At 35.4% G+C, this 12,375-nt stretch overlaps 1 protein-coding gene across 1 annotated transcript in view; it reads left to right on the top strand.

Annotated features, from left to right (window-relative positions):
* Nucleotides 1-11,750, top strand: part of CERK (ceramide kinase) — a 40,255-nt gene extending 28,505 nt beyond the window's left edge. Inside the window, exons 10-13 of the mRNA XM_009324396.1 lie at nt 690-760; nt 5,401-5,606; nt 7,885-8,093; nt 9,019-11,750. Coding sequence (XP_009322671.1) covers nt 690-760; nt 5,401-5,606; nt 7,885-8,093; nt 9,019-9,118 — 586 coding nt within the window. The 3' untranslated portion in view covers nt 9,119-11,750. The remainder of the gene's footprint in view (nt 1-689; nt 761-5,400; nt 5,607-7,884; nt 8,094-9,018) is intronic.
* The last annotated feature ends 625 nt before the right edge of the window (nt 11,751-12,375 follow it).

Below are 12,375 nucleotides of genomic sequence, written 5' to 3'. Positions count from 1 at the left end.
ACAAGTCTTATGAGGAGTGGCTGAGGGAACTGGGGCTGTTTAGCCTGGAGAAAAGGAGGCTGAGGGGAGACCTCATCGCTCTCTACAACTACCTGAAAGGAGGCTGTAGCGAGGTGGGTGTCGGTCTCTTCTCCCAAGTAACTAGCAATAGGATGAGAGGAAATGGCCTCAAGTTGTGCCAGGGGAGGTTTCGATTGGACGTGAGGAAAAATTTCTTTACTGAAAGAGTGGTTAAGCATTGGAACAGGCTGCCCAGGGAAGTGGTTGAGTCACCATCCCTGGAGGTATTTAAAAGACGTGTAGATGAGGTGCTTAGGGACATGGTTTAGTGGGCATGGTGGTGTTGGGTTGATGGTTGGACTTGATGATCTTAGAGGTCTCTTCCAACCTTAATGATTCTATGATTCTACCTGCTTTGAGCAGAGGTTCAGACCACATCGGGGGTCCCTTCCAACCTATGTGATCTTATGTCTGTGTAATGCTGTTATTTCTGACATCAGTAATCTTCAGAACTGTACCTAAATACCTATACTGCCTGCAGGGCTATCATGATTCGTGCCACATCAGGGTTGTCAGTGCCATGCTGCATCCTGTGGAGGGGGAGGGTCCTGTAATGATTGGGTAAAACAAAAAAATTAAGCTGAGTAGTAGTTTTGTTTTCAGGAACTGAATGGTATTTTTGTTTACAGATGTTACATTTGCAAGAAAAGTGAGCAACAGCTGGCAGAACAGCACAAGGAATGCGGATTAAAACATGAAGGTAATTTGTCATAAAAAGTAAGATGGTGTAATATTATACAAAATATTATTTTTCAGAATATATCAGTTCAAGTGTGTGTGTGGTTTTTTTAAACATGTGAGTTACTAGATAATCCATTGTTTCTTGAAGTTTAAGGAAAATACATGTAAATATGTGAAAAATACGTAAGGTGTCTCCTTCACCCAAACCTCAGAAAATTCTGATAAAATTATACTAATTACTTGTATATTTCAATGTGTTGGCTTTCTTTTCTTTAAGAAAGATACATTCTGTGAGCTAGGACTCTGTGTTCTTTTTGTGAGAAGGACTTAACTGATAAACTCTGAGGTAGTATAGAAGGAAGCACGTCACTAAGAACTTTTAGAATAGATCAGGATTAAAAATTTGTTTGTTAGCGCAAAAGTCAGACTATGTAAAGCCGTTCATTAAATAAATACAAGGTAGTGAACTTGGACAGCTAATAACCGATCTAGTGGACTTAAGTATTTCTGTACAATACCCCACCAATACTCAGTATAAATGATAAATGAGATTTCTCTAGTTATGCTATCCTTATTCTTTTTTTTTTCCCCCATTCCAACCCCTGTGCACACTTCCATGGATTTTTTTTTTAATGGGCAGAACTTTTCCTTCCTTTTGTTAAAACAACTGTTAATATACTGGATTCTGTGCAGTCATCCTCCTAGCTGTATCTCTTTATGTCTAACTACTATGTCCTAATGGGAAGAAGCACTGATATTGATAGACTTGTGGTGTTGCTGGAGTAAGATACGCAGGTTCGGTTGGCCGAGTTTCGTCTCTGGTCTCAGTTAGTTGTGTTGGATAAATTCCTCTTAAGCAGCAGGCAGCCTTCCCACAGGTGCTTGCTTCTGCTTTTACTCTCTTTTTTTTTTTTTTTTCCTTTGTGTCCTTTGTAAAGCCCAGTGTATAAACCCACAATTTTCTTGACATAAACATTGGTCCTTATGACCTAGATTATTTTATAATCCCAGCTATTTTGCGCCGTATTTGTGTCAGCTTCTAGCCATTTATTAGCAAAAAGAGTATCATCATACTATAGAAATTCATTGGTAGTATAATCACATGTATATAGATTGTATATATACAATGTGTATATATATACATGTATATAGACTGTATATAGATTTCTGTGCCAACTTGAATTCCTGTTACACGTACTTCTCTATAGTGCTTTCATCCCAGCTACTGCTTTCAGATCTTTGATATAGTCAACAGATGGCCAGACTGGAGTATTTCTTGAGTTGTTTTAATTTATGCACAGATTCAGCTAAAGAAATTGCTTTACATAATATTTTCTTAGGAGCTACATCTGATAGTAGGTTTTTTGGTAAGAAAAAAATCTGTCTTTTGGAGAAATAACTGTAGCTAGAAATTGCCAACCTTTTTTCTTTCGTTTGTGGGGGATTTTTTGCTTTGTGTTTTGGGTTTTTTGTGTGTTTGGGTGGGGGTTTCGTTTCGTTTGTTTGTTTTTTTAAATCTGCCATTTTGTTAGCTTTGATCCAGCAAAGGAGCAAAGGCAGAAGAAAGCTACAGGTTAATGAGCAACCAAGACTGCTTTAGCCAGCATTGCACAAGACATTAAGCAACTGATTATGTAGGATATTGTTTACTTAAATTACATTTTACTGTAAAATTAGTAAATTTTTTTTACTGTAAAATTGTAAAATTACATTTTACTTCTGGTAGCTGGCTTTCTTTGCGGTCCAGTCTCTTCTCCATGCAGTACTGGTAAGCAAACAATAACAATCAGCTACTGTTGATTTGCAATAAAAAGGATTTTAAATCGCCACCTCAGATAAGCTTTTTACTCAGCAGAGTGTATTGGCTGTGACTCTTTCATTGTGCCTACTTGGTTTGTGTACAATTCAGATAAGTTTAGAAGGATGCTTGCATTGACTGTCACTGAACATATTTCTTTGTATTGTGCAGAAGTCTACGTGTGTGTGCTGAGTAAACTTTTAGTGTTGGTACTTTATGCTGATTTCAGCAACTTGCAGTGTATATATACACAGTAGACAGCTGAAATGAGTGCTGTTCATGCTCTACCTGCTTATGATTTCTCTGTTGTGTGGAAGATATTTTGGGCGAATAATTTGTGCTGTTACTGTGATGCGTCCTGCAGAATGGTTATGAAAACAGTTGGTCATTTAAAATGTGATAAATATCCTGACTTTGCTCTTACTTGAACAGTGAAGCTTTTTTGAGTAACATGCTGAAATTTATACTGAAAGGTATTTTTCCACCAGGTGAAAACAATCTATTACAGTAACATATATAAGCATTCTACCTTAAGTAATTTGAGATTTATTTATTACAGGTGAGCATACTTCAAAAGTTAACACATATCTAGGCACACTATAGACTGAATTATTAATGCTGCTCAGATAAACAACAAAAGAAAGCATTTATCAGTAAAGGGTGTCATTTTCATTTTGTTGTTTGTATATCAGAAAATGCCTGGTTTTCTTGTAAATAAGCACTGGTATAGTTCTGGGCACGAATGTTTCCAGTTCCAGTAGTTATGGTTATGAAAACAGTTGGTCATTCAAAATGTGATAAATATCCTGACTTTGTTCTTACTTGAACAGTGAAGCTTTTTTGAGTAACATGCTGAAATTTATACTGAAAGGTACTTTTCCACCAGGTGAAAACAATCTATTACAGTAACATATGTTCTGTTCAGTTACCTTCATCTCAGAGCAGGGCCTCATCATTTGCCTGCAGCCTGAACTGTAGTTTGATGTTTAAGTCTTTCTCATCTCTCAAGATACACACTTTGAATCCAATTTAAATTATTTCTTTCTCTAATGTCCTGTTTGAAAGTAACATAAAAAGATCAGCAGTAAAGCAAGCAGTAGTAAAACCACTCTGGCAAATGATGCAAAAATGTTGAATTTAAGAGCTGCATTTTTTCTTGTTATTACTGATTTGTTTATCAGGAGATAGAGAGGACAGTCTCGATGGAAAAAGAATAAAGTTTTTAGTTTCCTTTAAGTCTTTTGTCACATTATAATCCTACTCTATTTTTCCTGGAATTCCGTTTTTCTTGGTTCTGTACTAAAGAGTGGATAGTAAGAAGCTGCAATGAATAAAAATTCAAGGAAGCGAGAAAAGTTCAAAGAGCAAAGAATAACTACAGAATACTTTCCAAACTTCTTTTTTCCTATTTTTTTTCTTCTTTTTCTGATGTATAAAGCTTGGAAGAGGTCAATTCAAAATGAATGCATGATAGACCTTAGGTCCAAAATTACCTAGACAATTGTAATGATGATTCTCTAAAGTAAATGTGAAGTTCCTAAAACTAAGACAGTAAAGAATATCAGAATTTCAGGACATGAAATATATAGCATAAATGTCATCTATAGTCCCATCAAAGCAGCACCTTGAAAATAACTATAAGTTAACCCAAGTGTGGGGAACTGAAGAATGTTAGATTTCTAAGTCTGTACCAGTTAATATGCCTCAAAACCTCTCCCTTGCTGTGGTTTGATGATCAAACTTTAACAAGCTTATATAAACAAACTTTATAATTTTTTGTTCATTCCTTAATTTTACCCCCTTCATCAACAGTGGCACTTCACTCCTGAACTCCAGTCTTAGAACCACGTGTATCTCCATAGACTATTCTGCAATCATTACTTCTGTGGAGTTGTTCATTTGAAATATCTGAGTCCATTTATATTGGGAGGAGAAAAGGAATTTATGGCTGCCTTATGGCTTTTTTTTTTATTGTAGTGAGGAAGGCAATTATGTGTAATCTAAAAATGCAAAGGCATTTTTTAATCTATTTTTATCCATATTCAAGAAAATACAGTTTAGATGACAACTCTGTGCAGTGCCTGCCAATGTTTCTCTGTTTTGGAAAATTTCTCTGCCTCTTAAAGAGTATTGATGCCATCACACGCTTAAGCTCAGTCTAGGTCTAATGTCTAACAGAACGGTTTCATGTTGTTGAAAACAGACTTTTGTATTGTTTCCCAGAAATCTCTGAAGACTCACACACAGGAAAGTTCGACTGTGTTAATAGTATTAATCTTCAGACATTTGGGGGTGGGTTGGGGTAGAAACAGACTCCTGATCTACTGCCTGCTGGTCCTTGCTGAACCCCGAGTCATCTCTTCTTTTTTTTGTCTTTTTTTTAAATATAATTCATTGCATTGAGGCAGAAGAGGAATATTGATTTAGAAACCAAATACTAAACCACTGTCTTTGCATCTGTTTATATAGGATTAATGTGTTGAAGAGCAAGAATAAAATTTTAAAAAAGTCAAAAATCCCCCTGAACTTTCACACTACAAGAGTTGTAGCTTGCCTCTGTCTTGTCCCTGCCTAAGGCTTTGTGGGTTTACCCAAATAACATTGATCCTGAATTTGACATGCGTATGTCAGAAATGGTGAGCAGTTTTAGTAGATAATCACAGTCTGTGAAGGGAGAAAGCAACTTTCTCTGTTAGTATATGAAAAATAGATTATTTTTTAATGCAGTTTATTTTAGATATGTATTGACAATGCATGAATAAGCCCACGAAAAACTTCTAAGTTGCCAGAATGATTGCTCTTTAGTGTTCTTGTGAGTAGATCAAATAATAACCTATCTCCATGCCTTTGATGTGTTTCAGAAGATGAAGAAGAATGGAAGGTTATTAAAGGGAAATTTCTAGCTATCAATGCAGTAAATATGAGCTGTGCCTGTCCACGAAGTCCAAAAGGTCTTTCACCAGCAGCTCATTTGGCAGATGGTTCAGCTGACCTCATTCTAGTTCGTAAATGCTCCAGATTTGATTTTCTACGGTATCTTGTCAGACATACAAACCAAGATGATCAGGTGTGTATTCCCTTTGACAGTGACTTCTCCAGAGTCAGTTGTAAATATTGATATATGACAAAAAGAACATCTACAAAGCATTTTTTTTTTTTTAAAAAAGTTTATACATTTTGGGTGACATAATCTCAGCGTGTACCATTAAAAAAAAAAAATCATTTTAGCTAAGTCAAGTCTTTGGCCATAGCATTCTAACAAAATTCCACTTTTGCTAATCAAATTCTGTTTCATAACATTTTTCCATATATTTGCTGTTTGGACAATATTTAAAGTGATTTTACCACAACTGTGCCCTCATGTATTTGTCATGAGAAACTGCTCACAGCAGTATAACGTAGCTGAGGTAGAAGTTGTAGTAAAGAATAATAAATCACTTTTTGTAAACTGTATAAAAATGTGGTTTAGAAGAAAGTTACCAGGACTGCAGTTTGGTTGTTAACTGCAGGCTTTTAGCAGAATTTTACTACATATATGTGACCAGGATATGAGCTTTATGCATTCAGCTTCAAAATTATTCCTTGCCTATGTTGTAGCTGTCAGGATAAACTACAAGGGAAGATTCATCACTGCTTTGGATTGTGATATCTGTTGAAACCAGAGCTATGGCTGTGAATACATACATTTAATATTTGTTACAACCTGATATTATTAAGATGTTCTGGAAATTATCCGAACAATGGACTAATGTCATCTGGTTATAAAAACAATAATAAATCTCATTTGTTTATGATGCTATTCTTCCTCCTCTGTAGAAGAATTAGTATAGATTCTCTTTCCTATATTTCCTCATTACCATTCCCTGAGACATTGTGTGTGTGTCTGTATAACTCCTTCCTGCAATTCTCAGTCTCCTCTTCTTCCCTTCACTCCTTCCCACTCACTCTCACTGTTCCCTTGATATTTTTGATTATTTGAAGCCTTCCCTGTCTACCTTTCAAACTGGCTTCAACATTTTTCAAGAGACTACATTCTGCTTAGACTTGAGATGTGAGAGCATTCATGGGTGGCTCTGCAGCCGTGGATACAAGTTTTTGCAAGTAAGCTGTTCAGACTAGCAACACTGCTTAGTGAGCCTCGTTGTATCCACGAGCCACTGCTTCCAAGTGTGGAGTTTGACAGCTTCACAGTTTGTTTATGGTTAAAAGCCAAGGGAACTTAAGACCTAGGATGTCCCTTCAACTCTGATGCTTTTTGTGATTGCCACTGTGGTCGTTCCCCTTCCAGTGCTTCCCCACTGTTTCTCTCTGGGATGTGTTGGTTTTGCAGTGTAGGTTAAATGCAGGGTTGTACATATGTCCTCATCCCAGGTTAGCGTCTACCAAAATAGTGGGAAAACTTAAGTTTGAAAACTTAAAATGTGAAAAGAAAAAGGAAGAACAAGGTGACTGTACATTAATACAGACTAGTTTATGGGTAAACTGTTTCTTTATTCACTTTTGCTTCCTTGCCACCCCCCTCCCATAGACGCATACAGACATACTCCATTGGTTTTGCTAAATGACGTGTCTGTATTTATTACAGCTTGCTAAATGTTTTAAGTCCATATCAGTTAAGTTGCTTTCAGGGCAGGTGGGGGCACCCTCTAATTTGATTGTTGCTTTAATTTACAAAGCCTGTTTTAAAGCATTTGTAATGCTTTAAATTTACACCGCCGATATTGTGGTGTAAATCTCCAACCTCTGTTATAAGAGCAATCTCTTAATTGTCCTACGTTTTCTAGCTGAATTAACTAGTTAAAATTATTTTTATTTTGTTGGAATATGATAATACTGCCCTCTATTCTTATTTTCGTATACACCCAGCTCTGTGATTCGATCACACTGCCATGGAATTCTCACCTTCAGGGCATTGTTCCAAATGCAGAAGCAGAAGGCTTTCAGAAAAGCCCATGTGTCTTAAGGACTGTAGTTGAACAGGTCCTGAGGATGGTACAAAGATCCAATCCAAACCTTTTTGACTTTGATTCCATGTTATAATAGTTTTTATAGGGTTTTTTTAATAGTTTTTATACCCCATTTACTCATAATCTCAGAACCTGTTACCTGATTATCTGTAAAGTGGCAATACTGCAGCTGCTTGAAGAGGACCATTGAAAAGTAAGGTTTCATTTTTGCTTTATTATTTCTGACAAAAATCACTTTATGCCTCAGGTAAGCTTCTCTAGAAAACTGGAGTGGACAGACTTTCTTGAATACAAAATGCTGCACGCTGAGTTGCTTTACACATCAAATGTATTTAACTAATTTTAATTGCCTGGTTTGATTTATTTTTTTCTTTGTAGTTTGACTTCTCATTTGTAGATGTTTATCGGGTGAAGAGTTTTCAATTTACATCGAAGCTTTCAGAAGACAACGAAAGCAATGTCACGGACACAGGAAAGAAACGCTTTGGCCAGTTCTGCAGAGATCATCCAGCCTGTTGCTGTAATACTGCTAATAGCACCTGGAATTGTGACGGAGAAACTCTGGACAGTTCAGCAATTGAAGTGAGGTAAGCATAAATTTTTCTCTCCACGTACCAGAAAACACATTAAGCCTTTTCACTGATTTTAAAGATGCTCATAAAGACATCCCAAAAAGGTGCCTGCGTATAGCAAATTTGAGTCTTCTGATAATAAACTTAAATTTTTTTTTTTTGTTACTGTTTTGAGTCCTTTCCAGAGAATACTCCGGCCATGTATATTGTAAATGGTCACTCTGACTGAGATAGATGGATGGCCCTACCTTTGAAGTCCTACTTACTTCTTAGGTACTGATATTACGTGCATGAAGTGCTGAAAGTGAAGGTAGTGTTGGGAGGATTCTTTTTTAAATGAGTGAAGTACCTCATTACTCTGAGCAATAGCTTTTCCTGTTAAATTTAAGCTTAAGTAAGTATCTTTGTCTTACATAAATACTGAGTATGTCCCATACTTTGTGTTTTTTGACACACAGCAGAGTCTTATCTCCAGTCTTGGCATATGGATAAAGAAGTTTGCAGTTGTGCAAATAATCAAATTAGAAGGGAATAGAGGTTTGTGAAATTTGAAGGGCTTTTTTCTTTCTTGTTTGGGTTTTTTTGGTTGATTGTTTTTGTTTGTTCTTTTTAGAACAAAGTGAACCAAAAACACAATACAAAATATTTACATGCAAGTGTGTTCCATTAAAACACAATCACTTAGCAGTCCGAAGTGATTTTTATAAATATTGTATAGGATCAGCTCATCTAAGTGCCCCATAGAACTTTTTGTGTGGAAAAGAGGAGTAACAGGAGTGATGGATACTTCTTTGCAGGGGAGGGTTGTATCAAGAATGAGAGCGCAGTTTCTGTAATCTGGAGCAAGGAACTTTGTCCAACTGCTTGAAATTCATGGTTTATTAGAATTAAATATGAAGTACTCATTTATTTCTTACTAATCGATTTCCATATTTTTCAGGGTTCACTGCCAGTTAATGAAACTATTTGCAAGGGGAATCGAGGAAAACTGTAAAGACGAAGCTGCCTACAGCCAGAGTAGCATTGAACAATTACTATAGACATTGTTCCTCCAATGGGGAGAAGAAAAAATAAAAGCTCAAGGAAATTGAGTAAATATGCATTTTAGTCAAATTGACAAGTATTTTAAAATTTTAGATTTTTTTTTTGATGGCTTCAGTATAATTTTAGACATCTTATTGCATTGTGTCATTTTTTTAAAAACATTGTAGTCATTAAAATATATCTTGGAGCAATGTATCTAAGTTATGTTAGAAAAGAGGGGATTGGCGTTATATATATGTATTCATGATGACTGATAAATTCTCTGCTTTTCCAGAGAGCTAATTTAGCAGTTGTGTTGCAATAATATCTAAATGTTATAAACCATTGGGCTTTCCATTGTCATCAAACCAGGATATCAAGACAACATATTTTCAGTGTCTGAGAAGATGTTTTCTGCTGGGAGTGTTACGTAGTTGCACGTGGCTTAAATGCTGGACAACAGTGTTGTCATTCTCATCTTTTTTTAGTAAAATCCTTCATTTTGTAATTCTGACTATAACTTGCAACTTATCAATGCAATTCAAACACGCATTCCTGGCTTTAAGTAATAACAATAAGAGTTTAGAAATACTTTGAAAAATAAAAGCAGATCTGTACACAGATCATACTTTATCCTATATATTCTATTTATAAAGGCTTCCTTGCATGATGTTTTTTGGGATTATAAAGGGGTTTATGACTGTTTGGATGATATCAAATACCACACACAGCAACTGAAATGTCTTGCAAGCAACTTGCAGGGATACTTATCATACCAGAAAGGCACAGGCAAAGGAAAATATAAATATCTTCTGAAACACCAGCAAGTTTTAAATTTTTTAAAATATCTAAAATTAACATATGAAAAGCTTCCCTCTTCAGTACACAATTCTTTGGAGATTCTACTACATACGTTAAAATGTCTTTGCAAAATAAGATGTTGGAATGTTAAGTTTAAAAATATGATTTGTTGATTGAAAGTTTTAAAAATAATGTTTATTTAAATATGAAACAAAATAATTCATTTTGTGAAGTCAAGGGAAGAAACTGGCATCTGATAAATCACGAATTCACTGTGCTGATTTGTTTTTATAGCAAAAACCGTTAGACTATCGTGTTTAGCTATGGAGTGATTATTTAAATTGTGTATGGATTTGTGTATTGGGACACACATTTTGTGTGTAGGCTTGGGGCTAAATTTTGCTTTTCTCGTACATATTTATTCCTGTTTGAGGATCAGAAGTTAGCCCCTGCTCTCTTCTAACTTTTCTGAAGTGTGTAGTTCTCTTTAAAACTCATTGCATCTGAGTTTTTTTTTGTGTGTCTGAACAGCTAAGGATCCTTTGTTCATGTATATTTATTGTCATGTCTGTTGTTCAGCTTGTATTAGTTTTGTCTCTCATGTATTTGCTCTTTGTAAGCCATGGTGATTGGTCAGTTTATTACTGAAGCACTTGAAAATTGTTATAAATGGCTGATTTTTTTCTATTGAAATTACTTACATTCCAGTTCTGTGTAATATCAAAATGGTGTGCTATATCTCTGCTATAAAAGTATTGTTCATACTGCTCTATATGACAAAAAGCACTTGCAAATGATATTTGCTTAAAGTATAGTCATACAACGTTTAGGATCTGTTTTTCGTTATATAGTATTTCAGGGAAATACTTGAATACTTTTCCAAAAGTACTGCTGTTTACTTTCCTTATTAATGCAATGAGTTGAAATGTTAATTGATCCAATGTTTTTCAGACATTTGTAACATAAGTGTTATGTATACTGTGTTTTTAAAGCCATGTTTAATAAGTGAAATAGTACTTTTGACCTAAGAACCTCATTGAAAGTGACATTATGCAGTTCTACAAATGCAAATATTTTTTGAAAGTGTCATTTATTTCAAAAGTTCTACAGTTATTTTGGTTTATCCATGAATATTGTGAGAGAACCCAAACTTCAAGTTACTGTAATTCTTGTGCAGGAAATGGTGGTGCACACTCAGCTCACCAACAGATGAGGGCATTTAAGAGGCTTTATAGCTATCCAGATCACATTCTCATAAATGAGAACAGGAGTAAATACTAACCAGCTCTTTCCATTAGTTTACTAGCAAGTCATGAGACCCTGACTTGAAAAATGGAGGCTTAATCTAGTCGTGATTGTATATTGAAATGCTTTGAATATTTTTAATATCTGAAACTGAGTGCTTGGTGTTTCCAAAGAAAGCCACAGTGAAGGTCTCCTTTCTGAGAAACAAGCCACCAGAAAAGGAGAAAAGATAGTTCTGTAGTATGGTAATGAAGTGTGAAGTAAATAATAAAGGTGTTGCAATGTAGTAAGATGAAAAGGTCTTAGGTAATAGAAAAGCTGCATAGTTGCATTTGAATAATTCTATTTGTAGCATATTATACTCGCAAAGCACCATATGTGAGTTGTATGACATGTCCAGTTTATTTTTAAGAAGAGAGCTGCATAAGTAATGTCTGCTTACATTTTAATTCTAGGTTGGGGTTTTTTCTGAATGTAGTCTCAGTATGGAAATTATGTATAGGAAAACCAAGTTCGATTTTTCTTTTTTTCCCAATCTTGCTGGCTTCAAGATGAGAAAATGTGTTCTGTTTTATGATGCTAGGGCGTTTCATTGAAAAAATAAAATTACATCATACAGCAATACAGTGGTTTTCTTCTTTTCACAACTTGATTTGAAAAAATATCTACCTTTGTTCGGTAGAAATCTGACAGTAGTGTGCTCAGTGTAACCAATGTGGGCAGATTAAACCAGGTGGAGAAGTAATTCATAAGCTTCCATTTGGGTTGACCACATCTTTGTAGCAAGTGGGAGTGTGGACAAACACTGAGAGTGAAGGAAAGTGACTAGTGAAGCTGGACTTACACTAAAACCAAGCAACTCCACTAAGGTAAACTAAAGATTGAAGGGGGGAGAAGAAACTTAGTTATAATGCAAGTATTTAGAGTTATTTATTATGGACAAATCTAAACTACAAAAAGTGAAAGAAAACTACTGTTCTAAGAAGTGTGAAATATGTATTATACTATAAACAGTATATAGGAAATAGATGGGTTTTTTTAGAATTTCATTGCAATAATTATTACAGATGCGGTACATACTCTAGTATGAAATAAAACACATTCGTTGTAGATGAACAATAACCACAGGAGAACATGCTTTTCAGCACTGTAGAGACTTCTGCTTTTGAAGTGTGTTGGGTTTACGTGGCAAGGTTTTGGTAGCGGGGGGGCTGCATGGGTGGCTTCT

The sequence above is a fragment of the Pygoscelis adeliae genome, unplaced genomic scaffold (genome assembly GCF_000699105.1).
Source record: "Pygoscelis adeliae isolate BGI_AS28 unplaced genomic scaffold, ASM69910v1 Scaffold315, whole genome shotgun sequence".
Taxonomy (NCBI): Eukaryota; Metazoa; Chordata; class Aves; order Sphenisciformes; family Spheniscidae; genus Pygoscelis; species Pygoscelis adeliae.
The sequence above is the reverse complement of the archived record's forward strand: the minus strand, read 5'-3'. Positions and strand labels throughout refer to the sequence as shown.